The sequence below is a fragment of the Salmo trutta genome, unplaced genomic scaffold (assembly GCF_901001165.1).
Source record: "Salmo trutta unplaced genomic scaffold, fSalTru1.1, whole genome shotgun sequence".
Taxonomy (NCBI): Eukaryota; Metazoa; Chordata; class Actinopteri; order Salmoniformes; family Salmonidae; genus Salmo; species Salmo trutta.
The window spans coordinates 1,865,468-1,892,709 of record NW_021823237.1 but is presented as its reverse complement, the minus strand read 5'-3'; the positions used below and the strand labels follow the sequence as shown (position 1 = coordinate 1,892,709).

General features: G+C 48.7%; 1 protein-coding gene across 1 annotated transcript in view; it reads right to left on the bottom strand.

Annotated features, from left to right (window-relative positions):
- LOC115189808 (anoctamin-1-like) overlaps nt 1-27,242 on the bottom strand; it is a 132,783-nt gene that overhangs the window by 89,788 nt on the left and 15,753 nt on the right. The window contains 6 exon segments of the mRNA XM_029748320.1: nt 13,482-13,565; nt 14,132-14,236; nt 19,443-19,525; nt 21,019-21,179; nt 25,155-25,289; nt 26,976-27,040. Coding sequence (XP_029604180.1) covers nt 13,482-13,565; nt 14,132-14,236; nt 19,443-19,525; nt 21,019-21,179; nt 25,155-25,289; nt 26,976-27,040 — 633 coding nt within the window.

Sequence of the window (27,242 nt, the reverse complement as noted above, 5' to 3'; positions counted from 1 at the left end):
GAGACCATTAGAGACCAGAAGAGACCAGTAGACCAGTAAAGAACAAAGAGACCATTAGAGACCATTAGAGACTAGAAGAGACCAGTAGACCAGTAAAGAACAGTGAGACCATTAGAGACCAGAAGAGACCAGTAGAGACTAGTAGAGACCAGTAGAGACCAGTAAAGAACAGAGAAACCAGTAGAGACCAGTAGAGACTAGTAGACCAGTAAAGAACAAAGAGACCAGTAGAGACCAGAAGAGACCAGTAGAGACCAGTAAAGAACAGAGAAACCAGTAGAGACCCAAGAGACCAGTAGACCAGTAAAGAACAGAGAGACCATTAGAGACCAGTAACTAATGTTCTACTGAGACAGGACTGCTGTATGTTCCTCTGAGACAGGACTGCTGTATGTTCTACTGAGACAGGACTGCTGTATGTTCCTCTGAGACAGGACTGCTGTATGTTCCTCTGAGACAGGACTGCTGTATGTTCTACTGAGACAGGACTGCTGTATGTTCTACTGAGACAGGACTGCTGTATGTTCCTCTGAGACAGGACTGCTGTATGTTCTACTGAGACAGGACTGCTGTATGTTCTACTGAGACAGGACTGCTGTATGTTCCTCTGAGACAGGACTGCTGTATGTTCCTCTGAGACAGGACTGCTGTATGTTCTACTGAGACAGGACTGCTGTATGTTCCTCTGAGACAGGACTGCTGTATGTTCCTCTGAGACAGGACTGCTGTATGTTCTACTGAGACAGGACTGCTGTATGTTCTACTGAGACAGGACTGCTGTATGTTCCTCTGAGACAGGACTGCTGTATGTTCTACTGAGACAGGACTGCTGTATGTTCCTCTGAGACAGGACTGCTGTATGTTCCTCTGAGACAGGACTGCTGTATGTTCCTCTGAGACAGGACTGCTGTATGTTCCACTGAGACAGGACTGCTGTATGTTCCACTGAGACAGGACTGCTGTATGTTCCTCTGAGACAGGACTGCTGTATGTTCCTCTGAGACAGGACTGCTGTATGTTCCTCTGAGACAGGACTGCTGTATGTCTCTCTGAGACAGGACTGCTGTATGTCCCTCTGAGACAGGACTGCTGTATGTTCCACTGAGACAGGACTGCTGTATGTTCTACTGAGACAGGACTGCTGTATGTTCCTCTGAGACAGGACTGCTGTATGTTCTACTGAGACAGGACTGCTGTATGTTCTACTGAGACAGGACTGCTGTATGTTCCTCTGAGACAGGACTGCTGTATGTTCTACTGAGACAGGACTGCTGTATGTTCTACTGAGACAGGACTGCTGTATGTCTCTCTGAGACAGGACTGCTGTATGACCTCTCACCCTAACCATTGATAGTGATTACTGCATTGTTGGGTTTAGAGTTGGCAGAAAGCCAGTTCCCAGTACTTGTGACTTTACAAGTTGAAACACACAGAGACAGTAACTAGATCTCCCAGTGATACTGCACGTTGGGAGATCATAAGGTGGACAACAGCACCACCTAGCACCCACACAGCACCTAGCACCCACACAGCACCTAGCACCCACACAGCACCCACACACCACCTAGCACCCACACAGCACCTAGCACCCACACAGCACCTAGCACCCACACAGCACCTAGCACAACACCTAGCACCCACACAGCACCTAGCACCCACACAGCACCCACACAGCACCCACACAGCACCCACACAGCACCCAGCACCACCTAGCACCCACACAGCACCCAGCACCCACACAGCACCTAGCACCCACACAGCACCTAGCACCCACACAGCACCCACACAGCACCAAGCACCCACACAGGACCTAGCACCCACACAGCACCTAGCACCCACACAGCACCTAGCACCCACACAGCACCTAGCACCCACACAGCACCCACACAGCACCTAGCACCCACACAGCACCTAGCACCCACACAGCACCTAGCACCCACACAGCACCCACACAGCACCTAGCACCCACACAGCACCCACACAGCACCAATCACCCACACAGCACCACCTAGCACCCACACAGCACCACCTAGGACCCACACAGCAGCTAGCACCCACCCACATCCACACATACCACCCAAACCCACATACATACCCTCTCCTCCCCAGCTCTAGTCTCCTCCCCTCCCCAGCTCTAGTCTCCTCCCCTCCCCAGCTCTAGTCTCCTCCCCAGCTCGTCTCCTCCCCCCCACCTCCCCCTCCACCTCTCCCCCCACCTCTCCTCTCCTCCCCCCACCTCTCCTCCCCCACCTCTCCTCTCCTCCCCCCACCTCTCCTCTCGTCTCCTCTCCTCCCCCCACCTCTCGTCTCCTCCCCTCTCCCCTCCCTCCTCTCCCCCCCCCCACCTCTCCCCCCTCCCCTTGACACTAGTAAAGTGACTGCAGTAACACAGGAGATTAGTGTCCATATAACCTAATGTAGCAGGCCTTTCAATCTGGTCCTGTCTGGGTGGTGTCCATATAACCTAATGTAGCAGGCCTTTCAATCTGGTCCTGTCTGGGCGGTGTCCATATAACCTAATGTAGCAGGCCTTTCAATCTGGTCCTGTCTGGGCGGTGTCCATATAACCTAATGTAGCAGGCCTTTCAATCTGGTCCTGTCTGGGCGGTGTCCATATAACCTAATGTAGCAGGCCTTTCAATCTGGTCCTGTCTGGGCGGTGTCCATATAACTTAATGTAGCAGGCCTTTCAATCTGGTCCTGTCTGGGTGGTGTCCATATAACCTAATGTAGCAGGCCTTTCAATCTGGTCCTGTCTGGGTGGTGTCCATATAACCTAATGTAGCAGGCCTTTCAATCTGGTCCTGTCTGGGTGGTGTCCATATAACCTAACGTAGCAGGCCTTTCAATCTGGTCCTGTCTGGGTGGTGTCCATATAACCTAATTTAGCAGGCCTTTCAATCTGGTCCTGTCTGGGTAGTGTCCATATAACCTAATGTAGCAGGCCTTTCAATCTGGTCCTGTCTGGGTGGTGTCCATATAACCTAATGTAGCAGGCCTTTCAATCTGGTCCTGTCTGGGTGGTGTCCATATAACCTAATGTAGCAGGCCTTTCAATCTGGTCCTGTCTGGGCGGTGTCCATATAACCTAATGTAGCAGGCCTTTCAATCTGGTCCTGTCTGGGCGGTGTCCATATAACCTAATGTAGCAGGCCTTTCAATCTGGTCCTGTCTGGGTGGATCTCTTCTGCACTGTTCAACCAATCCAGTAAATGTTCTGCACTGTTCAACCAATCCAGTAAATGTTCTGCACTGTTCAACCAATCCAGTAAATGTTCTGCACTGTTCAACCAATACTGTAAATGTTCTGAACTGTTCAACCAATCCAGTAAATGTTCTGCACTGTTCAACCAATCCAGTAAATGTTCTGCACTGTTCAACCAATCCAGTAAATGTTCTGCACTGTTCAACCAATCCAGTAAATGTTCTTCACTGTTCAACCAATCCAGAAAATGTTCTGCACTGTTCAACCAATCCAGTAAATGTTCTGCACTGTTCAACCAATCCAGTAAATGTGGAGGAGGAGTTCAACTGGAGTGTCTGCTTGTTAACGTCCAAAAGAGGAAGTTGTGTCACAACCAGAACATCCACAGGCTCTTTCCATTTCCCCTGACAACCAGAACATCCACAGGCTCTCTTTCCAGTTCCCCTGACAACCAGAACATCCACAGGCTCTCTTTCCATTTCCCCTGACAACCAGAACATCCACAGGCTCTCTTTCCAGTTCCCCTGACAACAAGAACATCCACAGGTTCTCTTTCCAGTTCCCCTGACAACCAGAACATCCACAGGCTCTTTCCATTTCCCCTGACAACCAGAACATCCACAGGCTCTCTTTCCATTTCCCCTGACAACCAGAACATCCACAGGCTCTCTTTCCATTTCCCCTGACAACCAGAACATCCACAGGCTCTCTTTCCATTTCCCCTGACAACCAGAACATCCACAGGCTCTTTCCAGTTCCCCTGACAACCAGAACATCCACAGGCTCTCTTTCCAGTTCCCCTGACAACCAGAACATCCACAGGCTCTCTTTCCAGTTCCCCTGACAACCAGAACATCCACAGGCTCTCTTTCCATTTCCCCTGACAACCAGAACATCCACAGGCTCTCTTTCCATTTCCCCTGACAACCAGAACATCCACAGGCTCTCTTTCCATTTCCCCTGAAAACTGAATGCATCCGGTTTTTAGCCCCCTTGCTGAGGGTGGAAACCATGTGGTCTTGAACGGAAATGAACCCAAAGAGACACACACTCTCCCGTCACCACCACATCCCTGTCAGAGTGCATCACACACACACACCATAAAGTCAGGACTCTCTCCCGTCACCACCACATCCCTGTCAGACTGCATCACACACACTCCCCCTCCCTGCAGGCCGCTAAGCCCTTTGGGAAATTTCTGTCATGGGATTTCCTCTGGGCCATATGTCACTTCTCTCTCTCTCTCTCTCTCTCTCTCTCTCTCTCTCTCTCTCTCTCTCTCTCTCTCTCTCTCTCTCTCTCTCTCTCTCTCTCTCTCTCTCTCTCTCTCTCTCTCTCTCTCTCTCTCTCTCTCTCTCTCTCTCTCTCTCTCTCTCTCTCTCTCTCTCTCTCTCTCTCTCTCCTCTCTCTCTCTCTCTCTCTCTCTCTCTCTCTCTCTCTCTCTCTCTCCTCTCTCACTCACTCACTCACTCACTCACTCACTCACTCACTCCACACACACACACACACACACACACACACACACACACACACACACACACACACACACACCTTTGTATCCAGAGCAGGAAGTAACAGATTACGTGTTCCACAAGGCACCTAGTGACGATGTTCTGCCATCTAGTCAGAGCAACATCAGGCGGAAGAGGAAGTCCTATAGGGTATCGTTAAGGTCGGGAGGCCGGGTTAAGGTCAGGAGGCCGGGTTAAGGTCAGGAGGCCGGGTTAAGGTCAGGTTAAGGTCGGGAGGCCGGGTTAAGGCCGGGAGGTCGGGTTAAGGTCGGGAGGCCGGGTTAAGGCCGGGAGGTCGGGTTAAGGTCGGGAGGCCGGGTTAAGGTCGGGAGGCCGGGTTAAGGTCGGGAGGCCGGGTTAGGGTCGGGAGGCTGGGTTAGGGTCGGGAGGCCGGGTTAAGGTCAGGTTAAGGTCGGGAGGCCGGGTTAAGGTCGGGAGGCCGGGTTAGGGTCGGGAGGCCGGGTTAGGGTCGGGAGGCCGGGTTAAGGTCGGAAGGCCGGGTTAAGGTAGGGAGGCCGGGTTAAGGTCTGGTTAAGGTCGGGAGGCCGGGTTAAGGTCTGGTTAAGGTCGGGAGGCCGGGTTAAGGTCGGGAGGCCGGGTTAAGGTCTGGTTAAGGTCGGGAGGCCGGGTTAAGGTCGGGTTAAGGTCGGGTTAAGGTCGGGAGGCCGGGTTAAGGTCGGGAGGCCGGGTTAAGGTCTGGTTAAGGTCGGGAGGCCGGGTTAAGGTCTGGTTAAGGTCGGGAGGCCGGGTTAGGGTCGGGTTAAGGTCAGGAGGCTGGGTTAAGCTGGGATAGAATCTGCTGTGTTCAACCAGGCCACAGTATTGCTCATTTACTGTCCTTTCTAGTCAGTTAGCCAAGCCATGTTTCAGTCTCTATTCGATTATACTGGGGATTTACTGATTATACCATGACTGAGTTGATCAGGAAGTGTATCAGCAATGTTGTTCCCACTGTGACTATTAAACCCTACCCTAACTAGAAACCGTGGATAGATGGCAGCATTCGCACAAAACTGAAAGCGCAAACCACTGCATTTAACCATGGCAAGGGGACAGGGAATATGGCCGAATACAAACAGTGTGTTTACTCCCTCCGCAAGGCAATCAAACAAGCAAAACGTCAGTATAGAGACAAAGTGGAGAGTCGCAATTCAACAGCTCAGACACGAGACGTATGTGGCAGGGTCTACAGACAATCAGGGACTACAAATGGAAAACCAGCCACGTCGTGGACACGAACATCTTGCTTCCGGACAAGCTGAACACCTTCTTCTCTCGCTTTGAGGATAATACAGTGCCACCGACACGGCCCGCTACCAAGGACAGTGGGCTCTCCTCCTCCGTGGCCGACGTGAGTAAAACATTTAAACGTGTTAACCCTCGCATGGCTGCAGGCCCAGACGGCATCCCTAGCTGTGTCCTCAGAGCATGCGCAGACCAGCTGACTGGTGTGTTTACAGACATATTCAATCTCTCCCTATCCCAGTCTGCTGTCCCCACATGCTTCAAGATGGCCACCGTTGTTCCTGTACCCAAGAAGGCAAAGGTAACTGAACTGAATGACTATCACCCTGTAGCACTCACTCCTGGCATCATGAAGTGCTTTGAGAGACTAGTCAAGGATCATACCACCTCTATCTTACCTGCCACCCTAGACCCAGTTCAGTTTGCATACCACCCCAATAGATCTACAGACGATGCAATCGCAACGCACACTGCCCATCTGGACAAGAGGAATACCGACCGCAATTTCCGGACTATTGAGCGCACCTGAATATAAGCCGCACCCACTAAATTTAAAAAAAAGATATTATTTTGAACATAAATAAGCAGCACATGTCTATAAGCCGCAGGTGCCTACCGGTACATTGAAACAAATGAACTTTACACAGGCTTTAACAAAACACGGCTTGTAACAAAAATAAATAGGCTTTAACGAAACACGGCTTGTAACAAATATAAATAGGCTTTAACGAAACACGGCTTGTAACAAAAATAAATAGGCTTTAACGAAACACGGCTTGTAACAAAAAATAAAAAATTAGCAGTAAGCTTTAGTTGTCTTTTTACACTGAGTCAATTCCTCACGCTGCTGTTTCCAACGTCTTATCATCGACTCATTAAGACCAAGCTCCCGTGCAGCAGCTCTATTTCCTTTTCCAACAGCCAGATCAATCGCCTTCAACTTGAAAGCTGCATCATATGCATTTCTCCGTGTCTTTGCCATGATGAGGGTGACAAAATGACTACCGTAATCAGAATGATGGGAAGTTTGAGAGCGCTCAATTTAATCTAAACAGTAAACAAAAAAGTTGTTTGACCTTAACCCGTTTGGCAATTTCATTGGTCTAATGAAAGCTTCATGCCGCCAAAAAACTGAGCACGTCACAGAATGTGATTTTTTGGAGAAAAAAAAATTGAAAGCGGGAAAAATCCATATATTAGCGGCGTCATTGTTTAAGCCGCGAGGTTCAAAACCTGGGAAAAAAGTTGCGGCTTATAGTCCGGAATTTACAGTATGTAAGAATGCTGATCCTCAACACAGGAGCCCCACAAGGGTGCGTGCTCAGCCCTCTCCTGTACTCCCTGTTCACCCATGACTGCGTGGCCACGCTCGCCTCCAACTCAATCATCAAGTTTGCAGACGACACAACAGTAGTTAGGCTTGATTACCAAGAATGATGAGACAGCCTACAGGGAGGAGGTGAGGGCCCTCGGAGACTAGACAGCCTACAGGGAGGAGGTGAGGGCCCTCGGAGACGAGACAGCCTACAGGGAGGAGGTGAGGGCCCTCGGAGACTAGACAGCCTACAGGGAGGAGGTGAGGGCCCTCGGAGGTGAGGGCCCTCGGAGACGAGACAGCCTACATGGAGGTGGTGAGGGCCCTCGGAGACGAGACAGCCTACAGGGAGGAGGTGAGGGCTCTGGGAGTGTGGTGCCAGGAAAATAACCTCTCACTCAACGTCAACAAAACAAAAGGAGATGATCGTGGACTTCAGGAAAGAGCAGAGGGAGCACCCCCTATCCACATCGACGGGACAGTAGTGGAGAAGGTGGAAAGTTCCTTGGCGTACACGTCACTGACAAACTGAAATGGTCCACCCACACAGACAACCCCAAGAGGCTGAAGAAATTTGGCTTGGCACTTAAAACCCACAAACTTTTACAGATGCACAATCGAGAGCATCCTGTCGGGCTGTATCACCGCCTGGTACGGCAACTGCACCGCCTTCAACTGCAAGGCTCTCCAGAGGGTAGTGCGGTCTGCACAACGCATCACTGGGGGGAAACTACCTTCCCTCCAGGACACCTACACCACCCGATGTCACAGGAAGGCCAAAAAGATCATCAAGGACAACAACCACCAGAGCCACTGCGTGTTCACCCCGCTATCTTCCAGAAGGCGAGGTCAGTACAGGTGCATCAAAGCTGAGACCGAGAGACTGAAAAACAGTCAAGCCATGTTCCTGTTTCAGTCTATAGTTAGTGAAGCCATGTTCCTGTTTCAGTCTGTAGTTAGTGAAGCCATGTTCCTGTTTCAGTCTGTAGTCAGTTAGTGAAGCCATGTTCCTGTTTCAGTCTGTAGTTAGTGAAGCCATGTTCCTGTTTCAGTCTGTAGTCAGTCAGTCAAGCCATGTTCCTGTTTCAGTCTGTAGTTAGTGAAGCCATGTTCCTGTTTCAGTCTGTAGTCAGTCAGTCAAGCCATGTTTCTGTTTCAGTCTGTAGTCAGTCAGTGAAGCCATGTTTCTGTTTCAGTCTCTATTCAGTTAGTGAAGCCATGTTTCTGTTTCAGTCTCTATTCAGTTAGTGAAGCCATGTTTCTGTTTCAGTCTCTATTCAGTTAGTGAAGCCATGTTCCTGTTTCAGTCTGTAGTCAGTCAGTGAAGCCATTTTTCTGTTTCAGTCTCTATTCAGTTAGTGAAGCCACGTTTCTGTTTCAGTCTGTAGTCAGTCAGTGAAGCCATGTTTCTGTTTCAGTCTCTATTCAGTTAGTGAAGCCATTCTTTTGGAGAGATTGGAAACCCAAATTGGTCTACATGGACAAGTTCTGGCCTGGTTTAGATCTTATCTGTCGGAAAGATATCAGTTTGTCTCTGTGAATGGTTCGTCCTCTGACAAATCAATTGTAAATTTCGGTGTTCCTCAAGGTTCCGTTCTAGGACCACTATTGTTTTCACTATATATTTTACCTCTTGGGGATGTCATTCGAAAACATAATGTTAAATTTCACTGCTATGCGGACGACACACAGCTGTACATTTCAATGAAACATGGTGAAGCCCCAAAATTGCCCTCGCTAGAAGCCTGTGTTTCAGACATAAGGAAGTGGATGGCTGCAAATGTTCTACTTTTAAACTCAGACAAAACAGAGATGCTTGTCCTAGGTCCCAAGAAACAAAGAGATCTTCTGTTGAATCTGACAATTAATCTGCATGGTTGTACAGTCGTCTCAAATAAAACTGTGAAGGACCTCGGCGTTACTCTGGACCCTGATCTCTCTTTTGAAGAACATATCAAGACTGCTTCAAGGACAGCTTTTTTCCATCTACGTAACATTGCAAAAATCAGAAACTTTCTGTCCAAAAATGACGCAGAAAAATTAATCCATGCTTTTGTTACTTCTAGGCTCGACTACTGCAATGCTCTACTTTCCGGCTACCCGGATAAAGCACTAAACAAACTTCAGTTAGTGCTAAATACGGCTGCTAGAATCCTGACTAGAACCAAAAAATTTGATCATATTACTCCAGTGCTAGCCTCCCTACACTGGCTTCCTGTTAAGGCAAGGGCTGATTTCAAGGTTTTACTGCTAACCTACAAAGCATTACATGGGCTTGCTCCTATCTATCTTTCCGATTTGGTCCTGCCGTACATACCTACACGTACGCTACGGTCACAAGACGCAGGCCTCCTAATTGTCCCTAGAATTTCTAAGCCCTACGGCTGGAGGTAGGGCTTTCTCCTAGAGAGCTCAATTTTTATGGAATGGTCTGCCTACCCATGTGAGAGACGCAGACTCAGTCTCAACCTTTAAGTCTTTACTGAAGACTTATCTCTTCAGTAGGTCCTATGATTAAGTATAGTCTGGCCCAGGAGTGTGAAGGTGAACGGAAAGGCTGGAGCAACGAACCGCCCTTGCTGTCTCTGCCTTGTCGGTTCCCCTCTTCCCACTGGGATTCTCTGCCTCTAACCCTTTTACAGGGGCTGAGTCACTGACTTACTGGTGTTCTTCCATGCCGTCCATGGGAGGGGTGCGTCACTTGAGTAGGTTGAGCCACTGACGTGGTCTTCCTGTCTGGGTTGGCGCCCCCCCCCTTGGGTTGTGCCGTGGCGGAGATCTTTGTGGGCTATACTCGGCCTTGTCTTCGGACGGTAAGTTGGTGGTTGTAGATATCCCTCTAGTGGTGTGGGGGCTGTGCTTTGGCAAAGTGGGTGGGGTTATATCCTGCCTGTTTGGCCCTGTCCGGGGGTATCATCGGATGGGGCCACAGTGTCTTCTGATCCCTCCTGTCTCAGCCTCCAGTATTTATGCTGCAGTAGTTTATGTGTCGGGGGGCTAGGGTCAGTCTGTTACATCTGGAGTATTCTCTTGTCTAATTCGGTGTCCTGTGTGAATGTAAATATGCTCTCTCTAATTCTCTCTTTCTTTCTTTCTTTCTTTCTTTCTTTCTCTCGGAGGACCTGAGCCCTAGGACCATGCCTCAGGACTACCTGGCATGATGACTCCTTGCTGTCCCCAGTCCACCTGGCCATGCTGCTGCTCCAGTTTCAACTGTTCTGCCTGCGGCTACGGAACCCTGACCTGTTCACCGGACGTGCTTGTTGCACCCTCGACAACTACTATGATTATTATTATTTGACCATGCTGGTCATTTACGAACATTTTAACATCTTGACCATGTTCTGTTATAATATCCACCCGGCACAGCCAGAAGAGGACTGGCCACCCCTCATAGCCTGGTTCCTCTCTAGGTTTCTTCCTAGGTTTTTGGCCTTTCTCAGGAGTTTTTCCTAGGGAGTTTTTCCCAGCCACCGTGCTTCTTTCACATGCATTGCTTGCTGTTTGGGGTTTTAGGCTGGGTTTCTGTACAGCACTTTGAGATTTCAGCTGATGTACGAAGGGCTATATAAATAAATTTGATTTGATTTGATGTTCCTGTTTCAGTCTCTATTCAGTTAGTGAAGCCATGTTCCTGTTTCAGTCTCTATTCAGTTAGTGAAGCCATGTTTCTGTTTCAGTCTGTAGTCAAGTCAAATGGTATTTGTGCCGAATACAACCTTACAGTGAAATGCTTACTAACAAGCCCTTAACCAACAATGCAGTTTCAAGAAAACACCTAAAAAAAGTCGGTTGAATGCATTCAGTTGTACAACTGACTAGGTATTCCATCTTTCCCTGTTGATGAAGCCAGTGACTGATGTGCTGTACTCCTCAATGCCATCGGAAGAATCCCAGAACATGTTCCAGTCTGTGATAGCAAAACAGTCCTGTAGTTTAGAATCACAGTGGGGACGACGTCCTCAATGCACTTATTGATGAAGCCAGTTACTGATGTGGTGTACTCCTCAATGCCATCGGAGGAATCCCAGAACATGTTCCAGTCTGTGCAAAACAGTCCTGTAGTTTAGCATCTGCTTCATCTGACCACTTTTTTTATAGACCGAGTCACTGGTGCTTCCTGCTTTAATTTTTGCTTGTAAGCAGGAATCAGGAGGATAGAATTATGGTCAGATTTGCCAAATGGAGGGCGAGGGAGAGCTTTGTACGCATCTCTGTGGAGTAAAGGTGGTCTAGAGGTTTTTTCCCCCTCTGGTTGCACATTTAACAAGCTGGTAGATATGAGGCAAAACTGATTTTGGGTTGAACGTTGGCTAACAGTACGGATGGCCAAGGCAGATTAGCCACCCGTCGCCTGATCCTCACAAGGCAATCTCCTTCCGCGAAATCTCTGTTTGTTTCTCCAGCGAATGACGTCGGATGTTGGCCTGTTCGGGTGTTTGGAGTATATCATTCCCGTCCGACTCATTAAAGAAAAATTATTTGTCCAGTTCGAGGTGAGTAATCGCTGTTCTGATATCCAGAAGCTCTTTTCAGTCGTAAGAGACGGTAGCAGCAACATTATGGACAAAATAAGTTACAAACAATGTGACAAAACAAAACAGAATAGCACGGTTGGTTAAGAGCCAATAAAACACGGCAGCCATCCTCTCCAGGACATATAGAGAGTTAGTCAATTCATGTTTCTGTTTCAGTCTGTAAACTCCAGCCACGGCTCAGCCACACAGCCTCACAGCCACACAGCCACACAGCCACACAGCCTCTCAGCCACACAGCCTCTCAGCCACACAGCCTCTCAGCCACACAGCCTCACAGCCACACAGCCTCTCAGCCACACAGCCACACAGCCACACAGCCTCTCAGCCACACAGCCTCTCAGCCTCACAGCCACACAGCCACTCAGCCACACAGCCACTCAGCCACACAGCCACACAGCCACACAGCCTCTCAGCCTCACAGCCACACAGCCACTCAGCCACACAGCCTCTCAGCCACACAGCCACACAGCCACACAGCCACACAGCCTCTCAGCCACACAGCCTCTCAGCCTCTCAGCCACACAGCCTCTCAGCCACACAGCCACACAGCCTCTCAGCCACACTGCCTCTCAGCCACACTGCCTCTCAGCCACACAGCCTCTCAGCCACACAGCCTCTCAGCCACACAGCCTCTCAGCCTCTCAGCCACACAGCCTCTCAGCCTCTCAGCCACACAGCCTCTCAGCCTCTCAGCCACACAGCCTCTCAGCCACACAGCCTCTCAGCCTCTCAGCCTCTCAGCCACACAGCCTCTCAGCCTCACTGACTCACTGCCTCAGCCTCACTGCCTCAGCCTCACTGCCTCAGCCTCACTGCCTCACAGCCACACAGCCTCTCCTCAGCCACACAGCCTCAGCCACAGCCACACAGCCTCTCCTCAGCCACACAGCCTCTCCTCAGCCACACAGCCTCTCCTCAGCCACACAGCCTCTCCTCAGCCACACAGCCTCTCCTCAGCCACACAGCCTCTCAGCCTCTCAGCCTCTCAGCCACACAGCCTCTCAGCCACACAGCCACACAGCCTCACAGCCACACAGCCTCTCAGCCACACAGCCTCACAGCCACACAGTCACACAGCCACTCAGCCACACTGCCTCTCAGCCACACTGCCTCTCAGCCACACTGCCTCTCAGCCACACAGCCACACAGCCTCTCAGCCACACAGCCTCTCAGCCACACAGCCTCTCAGCCACACAGCCTCTCAGCCACACAGCCTCTCAGCCACACAGCCTCTCAGCCACACAGCCTCTCCTCAGCCACACAGCCTCTCCTCAGCCACACAGCCTCTCCTCAGCCACACAGCCTCTCCTCTCTATCATCCAACTAACTACTGGGACATGATAAACGGAGGACAGAGGAATCTCATCGCTAACTGCTGCGTTCATCGCTAACTGCTGCGTTCATCGCTAACTGCCGCTCGCTAACTGCCGCTCGCTAACTGCTGCTCGCTAACTGCTGCTCGCTAACTGCCGCTCGCTAACTGCTGCATTCATCGCTAACTGCTGCTCGCTAACCGCTGCTCAAATAGAGAGTTCCTGAGAGTCTGCCTGTCTGTCTGTCTGTTTAGAAGCAAGAGGAGGAGGGAGAGGATGAGGAGGAGCAGAAGGAAGATGAAGAGAAGCCGGCAGAGGAGAAGAAGAGGAGCAGGAGGAGAAGAGGAGTGTTACCGATGTCCCAGTGTTCATAGCAGACAGTAACCTCTGTCTCCACCTGTCTTTCCCTGCCGCCACGTCCTCCTCCCGCTGCACAGGCTGCAACACAGAGCATGGCTGAACACAGGACACACAGCCAACCCACACGCCTTCCCACCCTCCAATCATATCCCTCCAACCAACACACACACCTTCCCCCACCCTCCAACCATATCCCTCCAACCAACACACACACCTTCCCCCACCCTCCAACCATATCCCTCCAACCAACACACACACCTTCCCCCACCATCCAACCATATCCCTCCAGCCAACACACACACCTTCCCTCCCTCCAGCCAACACACACACACCTTCCCACCCTCCAATCATATCCCTCCAGCCAACACACACGCCTTCCCACCCTCCAGCCAACACACACACCTTCCCTCCCTCCAGCCAACACACACACCTTCCCTCCCTCCAGCCAACACACACGTCGTCCCACCGTCCAATCATATCCCTCCAGCCAACACACACACACACCTTCCCAGTCCCCCTGGGCTTTCTACCATAGCCCCCCCCCCCATCTGATCTACCGGTAGAAAGCTGCTGTTTGTACATTAGCAACAGATCAAACACCAGGTGAGGGTTTTAAATCCTGAGAGGAGCTAAAGATTCCCCACCTCTATCTTCTTCTTCTTCTTCTTTTTGTCGTTCTTCTTCTCCTTGTTCCTCATCATCTGTCTCTTCTGGAGCAGGACGGTTTCATACCTGGGCCTCGGGTGGTCCTGGGGAGAAGAGAGATCTGCTCATTCATTCTGATGCTCAGGGTCAGTGATGAGGACCTGGACTGGGGTCAGTTGGAGTGGAATAACCTGCCCGTTAAGGAGTGGAGTAACCTGCCCGTTAAAAAGTGGAGTAACCTGCCTGTTAAGGAGTGGAGTAACCTGCCCGTTAAGGAGTGGAGTAACCTGCCCGTTAAAAAGTGGAGTAACCTGCCTGTTAAGGAGTGGAGTAACCTGCCCGTTAAAAAGTGGAGTAACCTGCCTGTTAAGGAGTGGAGTAACCTGCCCGTTAAGGAGTATAGTAACCTGCCCTTTAAGGAGTGGAGTAACCTGCCCGTTAAGGAGTGGAGTAACCTGCCCGTTAAGGAGTATAGTAACCTGCCCGTTAAGGAGTGGAGTAACCTGCCCGTTAAGGAGTGGAGTAACCTGCCCGTTAAGGAGTGGAGTAACCTGCCCGTTAAGGAGTGGAGTAACCTGCCCGTTAAGGAGTGGAGTATAGTAACCTGCCCATTAAGGAGTGGAGTAACCTGCCCATTAAGGAGTGGAGTAACCTGCCTGTTAAGGAGTGGAGTAACCTGCCCGTTAAGGAGTGGAGTATATTAACCTGCCCATTAAGGAGTGGAGTAACCTGCCCATTAAGGAGTGGAGTAACCTGCCCGTTAAGGAGCGGAGTATAGTAACCTGCCCGTTAAGGAGTGGAGTAACCTGCCCGTTAAGGAGTGGAGTATAGTAACCTGCCGTTAAGGAGTGGAGTAACCTGCCCATTAAGGAGTGGAGTAACCTGCCCATTAAGGAGTGGAGTAACCTGCCCGTTAAGGAGTGGAGTAACCTGCCCGTTAAGGAGTGGAGTAACCTGCCCATTAAGGAGTGGAGTAACCTGCCCATTAAGGAGTGGAGTATAGTAACCTGCCCGTTAAGGAGTGGAGTAACCTGCCCATTAAGGAGTGGAGTATAGTAACCTGCACATTAAGGAGTGGAGTATAGTTACCTGCCCGTTAAGGAGTGGAGTAACCTGCCCATTAAGGAGTGGAGTAACCTGCCCGTTAAGGAGTGGAGTATAGTAACCTGCCCATTAAGGAGTGGAGTATAGTTACCTGCCCATTAAGGAGTAGAGTATAGTAACCTGCCCGTTAAGGAGTGGAGTAACCTGACCATTAAGGAGTGGAGTATAGTAGCCTGCCCATTAAGGAGTGGAGTAACCTGCCCCTTAAGGAGTGGAGTAACCTGCCCATTAAGGAGTGGAGTAACCTGCCCATTAAGGAGTGGAGTAACCTGCCCATTAAGGAGTGGAGTAACCTGCCCGTTAAGGAGTGGAGTATAGTAACCTGCCCATTAAGGAGTGGAGTAACCTGCCCATTAAGGAGTGGAGTAACCTGCCCGTTAAGGAGTGGAGTATAGTAACCTGCCCATTAAGGAGTGGAGTAACCTGCCCATTAAGGAGTGGAGTAACCTGCCCATTAAGGAGTGGAGTAACCTGCCCGTTAAGGAGTGGAGTAACCTGCCCGTTAAGGAGTTGAGTATAGTAACCTGCCCGTTAAGGAGTGGAGTATAGTAACCTGCCCGTTAAGGAGTTGAGTAACCTGCCCATTAAGGAGTGGAGTAACCTGCCCGTTAAGGAGTGGAGTATAGTAACCTGCCCATTAAGGAGTGGAGTATAGTAACCCGCCCGTTAAGGAGTGGAGTACCCTGCCCGTTAAGGAGTTGAGTAACCTGCCCATTAAGGAGTAGAGTATAGTAACCTGGCCATTAAGGAGTGGAGTAACCTGCCCATTAAGGAGTGGAGTATAGTAGCCTGCCCATTAAGGAGTGGAGTATAGTAACCTGCCCATTAAGGAGTGGAGTATAGTAACCTGCCCATTAAGGAGTGGAGTATAGTAACCTGCCCATTACGGAGTGGAGTAACCTGCCCGTTAAGGAGTGGAGTAACCTGCCCGTTAAGGAGTGGAGTAACCTGCCCGTTAAGGAGTTGAGTATAGTAACCTGCCCATTAAGGAGTGGAGTAACCTGCCCGTTAAGGAGTGGAGTATAGTAACCTGCCCGTTAAGGAGTGGAGTATAGTAACCTACCCATTAAGGAGTGGAGTATAGAGCCTGCCCATTAAGGAGTGGAGTATAGTAACCTGCACATTAAGGAGTGGAGTAACCTGCCCGTTAAGGAGTGGAGTAACCTGCCCATTAAGGAGTGGAGTATAGTAACCTGCCCGTTAAGGAATGGAATATAGTAACCTGCCCATTAAGGAGTGGAGTAACCTGCCCATTAAGGAGTGGAGTAACCTGCCCGTTAAGGAGTGGAGTATAGTAACCTGCCCGTTAAGGAGTGGAGTATAGTAACCTGCCCATTAAGGAGTGGAGTAACCTGCCCATGTGGTGTGGTGGGATGGGGTGGGGTGGGGTGTGGTGGGATGGGATGGGGTGGGGTGGGATGGGATGTGGTGGGGTGGGATGTGGTGTGGTATGGTGGGATGTGGTGGTATGGTGTGGTAATGGTGTGATATGGTAATGGTGTGGTTTGGTAATGGCGTGATATGGTAATGGTGTGGTGTGATATGGTAACGGTGTGATAATGGTGTGCTATGGTAATGGTGTGGTGTGTTAATGGTAATGGTGTGGTATGGTAATGGTGTGATATGGTGTGATATGGTATGGTAGTGGTGTGATATGCAATGGTGTGGTTTGATATGGTAATGGTGTGATATGGTAATGTGTGGTGTGGTAATGGTGTGGTGTGGTAATGGTGTGATATGGTAATGGTGTGGTGTGGTAATGGTGTGGTAATGGTGTGGTGTGGTAATGGTTTGGTATGGCAATGGTGTGATGTGGTAATGGTGTGGTGGGATGCGGTAATTGTGTGGTAATGGTAATGGTGTGGTAATGGTGTGGTGTGATATGGTAATGGTGTGATATGGTAATGGTGTGGTGTGATATGGTAATGGTGTGGTATGGTAATGGTGTGGTATCGGTTTGGTATGGTATCAGTGTGGTATGGTAATGATGTGGTATCGGTGTGGTATGGTATCGGTGTGGTAATGGTGTGGTGTGATATGGTAATGGTGTGATATGGTAATGGTGTGGTGTGATATGGTAACTGTGTGATGTGGTAATGGTGTGATATGGTAATGGTGTGGTGTGATATGGTAATGGTAATGGTGTGATGTGGTAATGGTGTGGTGCGGTAATGGTGTGGTAATGGTGTGGTGTGATGTGGTAATGGTGTGGTACTGGTAATGGTGTGGTACTGGTGCGGTGTCATATGGTAATGGTGTGATATGGTAATGGTGTGGTATGGTAATGGTGTGGGATGGGGTGGGGTGTGGTGGGATGGGATGGGGTGTGGTGTGATGGGTGGGTGGGTGGGATGTGGTGTGGTGTTTTGGGATGTGGTGTGGTGGGATGTGGTGTGGTATGGTGGGATGTGATGGGGTGGGATGTGGTGTGGTATGGTGGGATGTGGTGGTATGGTGGGATGTGGTGGTATGGTGTGGTAATGGTGTGATATGGTAATGGTGTGGTAATGGTGTGGTAATGGTGTGGTGTGATATGGTAATGGTGTGATATGGTAATGTATGGTGTGGTAATGTTGTGATATGGTAATGGTGTGGTATGGTAATGGTGTGTTGTGGTATGGTATCGGTTTTGTATGATATCGGTGTGGTATGGTAATGATGTGATATGGTAATGGTGTGGTATGGTAGTGGTGTGATATGGCAATGGTGTGGTAATGGTGTGATATGGTAATGGTGTGGTGTGATATGGTAATGGTGTGGTAATGGTGTGGTGTGGTAATGGTGTGTAATGGTGTGGTGTGATGTGGTAATGGTGTGGTGTGATATGTAATGGTGTGGTAATGGTGTGATATGGTACTGATGTGGTGTAGTATGGTAATGGTGTGATATGGTAATGGTGTGGTATGGTAGTGGTGTGATATGGCAATGGTGTGGTGTGATATGGTAATGTGTGGTGTGGTAATGGTGTGATATGGTAATTGTGTGGTGTGGTGTGGTAATGGTGTGGTGTGATGTGGTAATGATGTGGTGTGGTAATGGTTTGGCATGGTAATGGTGTGGTGTGATATGGTAATGGTGTGATATGGTAATGGTGTGGTATGGTAATGGTGTGGTGTGGTATCGGTTTGGTATGGTAATGATGTGATATGGTAATGGTGTGGTATGGTAGTGGTGTGATATGGCAATGGTGTGGTAATGGTGTGATATGGTAATGGTAATGGTGTGTTAATGGTGTGGTGTGGTATGGTAATGGTGTGGTGTGGTAATGGTGTGGTGTGATATGGTAATGGTGTGGTGTGATATGGTAATGGTGTGGTAATGGTGTGATGTGGTAATGGTGCGGTAATTGTGTGGTGTGGTAATGGTGTGGTAATGGTAATGGTGTGGTAATGGTGCGGTGTGATATGGTAATGGTGTGGTATGGTAATAGTATGGTATGGTAATGGTACATTGTGATATGGTAATGGTGTGATATGGTAATGGTGTGGTAATGGGGTGAATGGTGTGGTAATGGTGTGAATGGTGTGGTAATGTTGTGTTGATGGTATGGTAATGGTGTGGTAATGGTGCGGTGTGAAGGGTGTGGTAATGGTGCGGTGTGAATGGTGTGGTAATGGTAATGGTGTGGTAATGGTGTGAAGGGTGTGGTAATGGTGTGGTAATGGTGTGGTGATGTGTTGTGTGGTAATGGTGTGGTATGGTAATAGTGTGGTAATGGTGTGGTGATGTGTTGTGATGGTGTGGTAATGGTAATAGTGTGGTAATGGTGCGGTAATGGTGTGGTGATGGTGTGGTAATGGTGTGGTAATGGTAATGGTGTGGTAATGGTGTGAAGGTTGTGGTAATGGTAATGGTGCGGTAATGGTGTGGTAATGGTGTGGTGATGGTGTGGTAATGGTGTGGTGATGGTGCGGTGTGAAGGGTGTGGTAATGGTGTGGTAATGGTGTGGTAATGGTGTGAAGAGTGTGGTAATGGTGCGGTAATGGTGCGGTGTGGTAATGGTGTGGTGATGGTATGGAAATGGTGTGATAATGGTGTGGTAATGGTGTGAAGGGTGTGGTAATGGTGTGGTAACGGTGTGAAGGGTGTGGTAATGGTAATGGTGTGGTAATGGTGTGGTAATGGTGTGAAGGGTGTGGTAATGGTGTGGTAATGGTGTGGTAATGGTGTGGTAATGGTGTGGTAATGGTGTGAAGGGTGTGTACCTCCTCTTCCTCTAGTCCTGTGAGGTCCCAGCTGTGGTTCAAACTGATCTGTCGACGCTTCCAGTGCTCCAGGAACGTTGCCACTACACACACAGACGCACACAGACGCACACAGACGCACACAGACGCACACAGACACACACAGACGCACACAGACGCACACAGACGCACACAGACGCACACAGACGCACACAGACACACACAGACGCACACAGACATGATGTGAACATCGGTCCACCAAACCCACAGAGGAAACCTGAGACACAGTGGTAGCAGAGAGGTGTAGCGGGTTGTAAATATATAAATGGTTTCCTTCACCCCCAGAGGTCCTACTGTGTCTAATAATACACAGACCTGGTCCCCCACAGACGGGCTGACTGATGGACTGGCTGGATGGCTGACTGGCTGGCTGACAGGCTGGCTGACGGGCTGGCTGGCTGGCGGACTGGCTGGCTGATGGGCTGGCTGGCTGATGGACTGGCTAGCTGGCTGACTGACTGGCTGACTGGTTGGCTGACTGGTTGGCTGACTGGTTGGCTGACTGACTGACTGGCTGACTGACTGGCTGGCTGGCTGGCTGGCTGACTGGTTGGCTGACATACAGACTAATGGACAGGAGGGGGCGGTACAATGGGGTCATAAAACATTGGGACGTTAATACATACCCCAGAGGGACATGAAGATGGGGGCAGTAAGGGGCAGTAAGGGGCAACAGAACGTTAATACATACCCCAGAGGGACATGAAGATGGGGCAGTAAGGGGTAGTAAGGGGCAGTAAGGGGTAACAGAACGTTAATACATACCCCAGAGGGACATGAAGATGGGGGCAGTAAGGGGTAACAGAACGTTAATACATACCCCAGAGGGACATGAAGATGGGGGCATTAAGGGGTAACAGAACATTAATATATACCCCAGAGGGACATGAAGATGGGGGCAGTAAGGTGTAACAGAACGTTAATAAATACCCCAGAGGGACATGAAGATGGGGGCAGTAAGGGGTAACAGAACGTTAATACATACCCCAGAGGGACATGAAGATGGGGGCAGTAAGGGGTAACAGAACGTTAATACATACCCCAGAGGGACATGAAGATGGGGGCAGTAAGGGGTAACAGAACATTAATACATACCCCAGAGGGACATGAAGATGGGGGCAGTAAGGGGTAACAGAACGTTAATACCCCAGAGGGACATGAAGATGGGGCAGTAAGGGGCAGTAAGGGGTAACAGAACGTTAATACATACCCCAGAGGGACATGAAGATGGGGGCAGTAAGGGGCAGTAAGGGGTAACAGAACGTTAATACATACCCCAGAGGGACATGAAGATGGGGCAGTAAGGGGTAGTAAGGGGCAGTAAGGGGTAACAGAACGTTAATACATACCCCAGAGGGACATGAAGACGGGGGCAGTAAGGGGTAGTAAGGGGTAACAGAACGTTAATACATACCCCAGAGGGACATGAAGATGGGGCAGTAAGGGGTAGTAAGGGGTAACATAACGTTAATACATACCCCAGAGGGAGATGGGGGTAGTAAGGGGCAGTAAGGGGTAACAGAACGTTAATACATACCCCAGAGGGACATAAAGATGGCGAAGAATACAGTAGCAGGGTTGTCGAACAGGTGTGATGCTCGGGCGGTGCCACAGGCGGTGGACAGGTGCCAGTAGTCACACACTCCATCACACAGAGGACACATGGTGAAGTTCTGCTGCTTATCACACATCTCCAGGCTACACACACACACACACACACACACACACACACACACACACACACACACACACACACACACACACACACACACACACACACACACACACACACACACACACACACACAGAGAGAGAGGACACAGAGGACACACACACACACAGTCAAAAAAAAAAAACGCAAAAAAAAAAAAAGGTTATTTTTTTATGTGGGGACTCCACTGCAATTCCCCTGCGTCCCCACTAGGGCTTCCCACTAGAGGTCCCCACTAGGGCTTCCCACTAGAGGTCCCCACTAGAGGTCCCCACTAGGGGTCCCCACTAGAGGTCCCCACTAGAGGTCCCCACTAGGGGTCCCCACTAGAGGTCCCCACTAGGGCTTCCCACTAGAGGTCCCCACTAGGGGTCCCCACTAGAGGTCCCCACTAGAGGTCCCCACTAGAGGTCCCCACTAGGGGTCCCCACTAGAGGTCCCCACTAGGGGTCCCCACTAGAGGTCCCCACTAGGGCTTCCCACAAGGGGTCCCCACTAGGGCTTCCCACTAGGGGTCCCCACTAGGCGTCCCCACTAGGCGTCCCCACTAGGGGTCCCCACTAGGGGTAGTAGGGGTCCGCACTAGGGGTCTCCACTAGGGGTCCGGTTCAATCACACCGGTCTTCAGAACGGCGCACGCCTGACCAGGCGTTATAATTCTGCCTGAAATAACACCCCTCAGTCACCTTTTCACGGGGAGAATAACAGCCTTCTTTGCTGTTTACTTTGGAAGTATTGGAAACAGGCCAAGACAGAATCTAAAGGAAATAGAGAAGTTGAAAAATGATATCTATGTATTACGTTTCTACAATGGTTGTTATCTCTATACTACCGTTCAGAAGTTTAGGGGTCACTTACAAAAATGTCCTTGTTTTTGAAAGAAAAGCACTTTTTTTTTTGTCCATTAAAATAACATCAAATTGATCAGAAATACAGTGTAGACATGGTTAATGTTGTAAATGACTATTGTAGCTGGAAACGGCTGATTTTTGTATGGAATATCTACAGAGGCCCATTATCAGCAACCATCACTCCTGTGTTCCAATGGCACGTTGTGTTCGCTAATCCACGTTTATCATTTAAAAAGGCTAATTGATCATTAGAAAACCCTTCCATTTATCTACAGAGGCCCATTATCAGCAACCATCAGTCCTGTGCTCCAATGTCACGCTAACGATCTTGTTTTTCTAACAATAATACCTGTGTCAAATATCGCAAAATTAACTTGGTAACAACCTGTTGTCGTATTTGCGTGGCTGTTGGAATCAACCATAAAAATCTGAAACAGGGTAATGCTGTCGATCTAGAAAATGGTCGGTAATCTACAGCGGCATTGTAGAATCGGGGTGTAAAAGGGTTAAAGTGCACCTCAGATCAGTAAAATATCAGAAACAGCTGCTCTTTCTACTACTGAACTGGGTCCATTTAAAATGACAGATGGGATGAACAGTAGAGAGCCTGTACTTCCTGGTTGTAGGATGAACGGTAGGGAGCCTGTACTTCCTGGATGAACGGTAGGGAGCCTGTACTTCCTGGATGAACGGTAGGGAGCCTGTACTTCCTGGTTGTGGGATGAACGGTAGGGAGCCTGTACTTCCTGGTTGTGGGATGAACGGTAGGGAGCCTGTACTTCCTGGTTGTGGGATGAACGGTAGGGAGCCTGTACTTCCTGGTTGTGGGATGAACGGTAGGGAGCCTGTCCTTCCTGGTTGTGGGATGAACGGTAGGGAGCCTGTACTTCCTGGTTGTAGGATGAACGGTAGGGAGCCTGTACTTCCTGGATGAACGGTAGGGAGCCTGTACTTCCTGGATGAACGGTAGGGAGCCTGTACTTCCTGGATGAACGGTAGGGAGCCTGTACTTCCTGGTTGTGGGATGAACGGTAGGGAGCCTGTACTTCCTGGTTGTGGGATGAACGGTAGGGAGCATGTACTTCCTGGTTGTGGGATGAACGGTAGGGAGCCTGTACTTCCTGGTTGTGGGATGAACGGTAGGGAGCCTGTACTTCCTGGTTGTGGGATGAACGGTAGGGAGCCTGTACTTCCTGGTTGTGGGATGAACGGTAGGGAGCCTGTACTTCCTGGTTGTGGGATGAACGGTAGCGAGCCTGTACTTCCTGGTTGTGGGATGAACGGTAGGGAGCCTGTACTTCCTGGTTGTGGGATGAACGGTAGGGAGCCTGTACTTCCTGGTTGTGGGATGAACGGTAGGGAGCCTGCACTTCCTGGTTGTAGGATGAACGGTAGGGAGCCTGTACTTCCTGGATGAACGGTAGGGAGCCTGTACTTCCTGGTTGTGGGATGAACGGTAGGGAGCCTGTACTTCCTGGTTGTGGGATGAACGGTAGGGAGCCTGTACTTCCTGGTTGTGGGATGAACGGTAGGGAGCCTGTACTTCCTGGTTGTAGGATGAACGGTAGAGAGCCTGTACTTCCTGGTTGTCGGCCCATAGGCTATTGCGCGAGTAGCCTTGGAAACCATCACAGTCAGAAAAGGTGAGGAATTTATTCTACAGACATTTTTTTACATTTTACATTTTAGTCATTTAGCAGACGCTCTTATCCAGAGCGACTTACAGTAGTGAATGCATACATTTCATACATTTCATACATTTCATTTCATGCATTGTTTTTTTGTTGTTGTTGTTTTTGTACTGGTCCCCATGGGAATCGAACCCACAACCCTGGCGTTGCAAACACCATGCTCTACCAACTGAGCCACAGGGAAGGCCTGCGGCTCACAGAGATTAAATAAACAGTAGGAAATATGCCTCTAACTATTTTAGAACGCAAAGATAAAATAGATTCTTCTCACTAATGGCATCCTGCTATATTCAGCTGATGCTCTGTTCTGAATAAGTCATATATTCCTGTATTCGGTTATTAGGCTACTGTTGTCTTCTGGCAGTTCGTCAAACAGCAGAAACATACAGCAGGTCTCTAACGTTTGCGGGACGATAAGCACATTCTCAGTTTTGATAAAAACGGCAGGTTTTGCCTGAAAGCTGGCGCCTGCATGTTTTGGGGCGTACTGTACATAACGTTTCTAAAATGGAGGCCCCAGGGATTTCCTGTTCAGCTGTTGTTTCCAGTCTGCCAATGTTCCTCCTACACACAGACAAGACTAGAGTGGGTACCTGGCATGTTGCTGGTCTGTGTGTGTAGCTGGCATGTAGCTGGTCTGTGGGTACCTGGCATGTTGCTGGTCTGTGTGTGTAGCTGGCATGTAGCTGGTCTGTGGGTACCTGGCATGTCGCTGGTCTGTGTGTGTAGCTGGCATGTAGCTGGTCTGTGGGTACCTGGCATGTAGCTGGTCTGTGTGTGTAGCTGGCATATAGCTGGTCTGTGTGTGTAGCTGGCATGTAGCTGGTCTGTGTGTGTAGCTGGCATGTAGCTGGTCTGTGTGTGTAGCTGGCATGTAGCTGGTCTGTGTGTACCTGGCATGTAGCTGGTCTGTGTGTGTGTGTGTGTACCTGGCATATAGCTGGTCTGTGTGTGTGTGTGCCTGGCATGTCACTGGTCTGTGTGTGTGTGTGTGTGTGTACCTGGCATGTCGCTGGTCTGTGGGTACCTGGCATGTAGCTGGTCTGTGTGTACCTGGCATGTAGCTGGTCTGTATGTGTGTGTGTGTGTGTGTGTGTGTGTGTGTGTGTGTGTGTGTACCTGGCATGTAGCTGGTCTGTGTGTGTACCTGGCATGTCGCTGGTCTGTGTGTACCTGGCATGTCACTGGTCTGTGTGTACCTGGCATGTAGCTGGTCTGTGTGTACCTGGCATGTAGCTGTGTGTGTGTGTGTGTGTGTGTGTGTGTACCTGGCATGTAGCTGGTCTGTGGGTACCTGGCATGCAGCTGGTCTGTGTGTGTGTGTGTGTGTGTGTGTGTGTGTGTGTGTGTGTGTGTGTGTGTGTGTGTGTGTGTGTGTGTGTGTGTGTGTGTGTGTGTGTGTGTGTGTGTGTGTGTGTACCTGGGTACGTCCATATCCACAGTGTAACAGCCGTAGCAGAAGACAATAATCCCGACCAGAGAGGCTGGTATGAGCAGCTGGGTGTAGACGCCCAGCCAGGCGAAGTACAGACCGATCTTCTCCCCAAAGTACTTCCTGTAAATCAGAGGTCATCAGCAGACAGATGTGTGATCCTCATGATAATGCAGTAATGTACTAATAGAGACTGGTGCTGATTCCTGATGAGGCTGCTGTTTGGGGGTTTGGATTCACTGGTAATAATGATCCATGATAATGTAGTAATAATCTAATAATGTTGGTAACTAAGGTAGCCTAGCGATTAAGAGCGTTGGGAAAGTAACCGAAAGGTCGCTGGTTTGAATCCGTGAGGCGACCAGGTGAAAAAATGAAAAGAAATTAAATAAAATTATTATTATTTTTATTTTTATTTATTTTTTAAAATCGGTCAATGTGCCCATGAGCAAGGCACTTAACCCTAATTGTTCCTGTAAGTCGCTCTGTAAAAAATGATGACAATGTAATGCAGTAATAATGGTTTCTAATGATCAGGCTATGTAGTAATAATGTAGTAGTATTGGTACCTGATAATGTAATGCAGTAATAATGGTTTCTAATGATCAGGCTATGTAGTAATAATGTAGTAGTATTGGTACCTGATAATGTAATGCAGTAATAATGGTATCTAATGATCATGCTATGTAGTAATAATGCAGTAGTATTGGTACCTGATAATGTAATGTAGTAATAATGGTATCTAATGATCATGCTATGTAGTAATAATGTAGTAGTATTGGTACCTGATAATGTAATGCAGTAATAATGGTATCTAATGATATGCTATGTAGTAATAATGTAGTAGTATTGGTACCTGATAATGTAATGCAGTAATAATGGTATCTAATGATCATGCTATGTAGTAATAATGTAGTAGTATTGGTACCTGACAATGTAATGCAGTAAGAATGGTATCTAATGATCATGCTATGTAGTAATAATGTAGTAGTATTGGTACCTGATAATGTAATGCAGTTATAATGTAATGTGATACCTGATGATAATGTAATGTAGTAATAGCATAGTAATGTTGGTATCTTCTGATGTAATAATAATGTCGTAATATGGTAACATTGTAGTAATGCTGGCAGCTGATGATATTGTAATGCAGTAATAATATAGTAATGTTGGTACCTGATGACAATGTAATGTTATAATAATGTAATAATATTGGTACCTGATGATAATGTAACAATAATGTTTGTACCTGATGATAATGTAACAATAATGTTTGTACCTGATGATAATGTAACAATAATGTAGACACCTGATGATAATGTAACGATAATGTAGACACCTGATGATAATGTGACGATAATGTAGACACCTGATGATAATGTAGTCACCTGATGATAATGTAATAATATTGTCGGTACCTGATGTGACAATAACGTGGGCACCTGGTGATAATGTAATGACATAATGTTGGTACCGGATGATAATGTAACAATAATGCTGGTACCCAGTGATAATGTAACAATAATGTAGATGCCTGATGATAATGTGATAATATTATTGGTACATGATGATAATGTAATGATAATGTGGTTGCATGATGTGACAATAATGTGGCCACCTGGTGATAATGTAATGAAATAATAATGTTGTAATGTTGGTACCGGATGATAATGTAATATAGTTGTGGTAATGTTGGCACCAGATAATGTAGTGTTGTAATAACATAGTATTGTTGGTAATGTGGTAATAATGGAGTAATGCCGGCACCCAATCATAATGTAATGTAGTAATCATGTAGTAATGTTGTACCTGATGAGGTCCACAGGTTGGTATTTGTAGAAGGCTCCATATCTGGCCCACTCATCATGCAGCAGCTTAGACAGAACAGACATCAGAGTAGAGTTCAGAACAGACATCAGAGTACAGTGCAGAACAGACATCAGAGTAGAGTTCAGAACAGACATCAGAGTAGAGTTCAGACATCAGAGTAGAGTACAGACATCAGAGTAGAGTTCAGACATCAGAGTAGAGTTCAGACATCAGAGTAGAGTTCAGACATCAGAGTAGAGTTCAGTT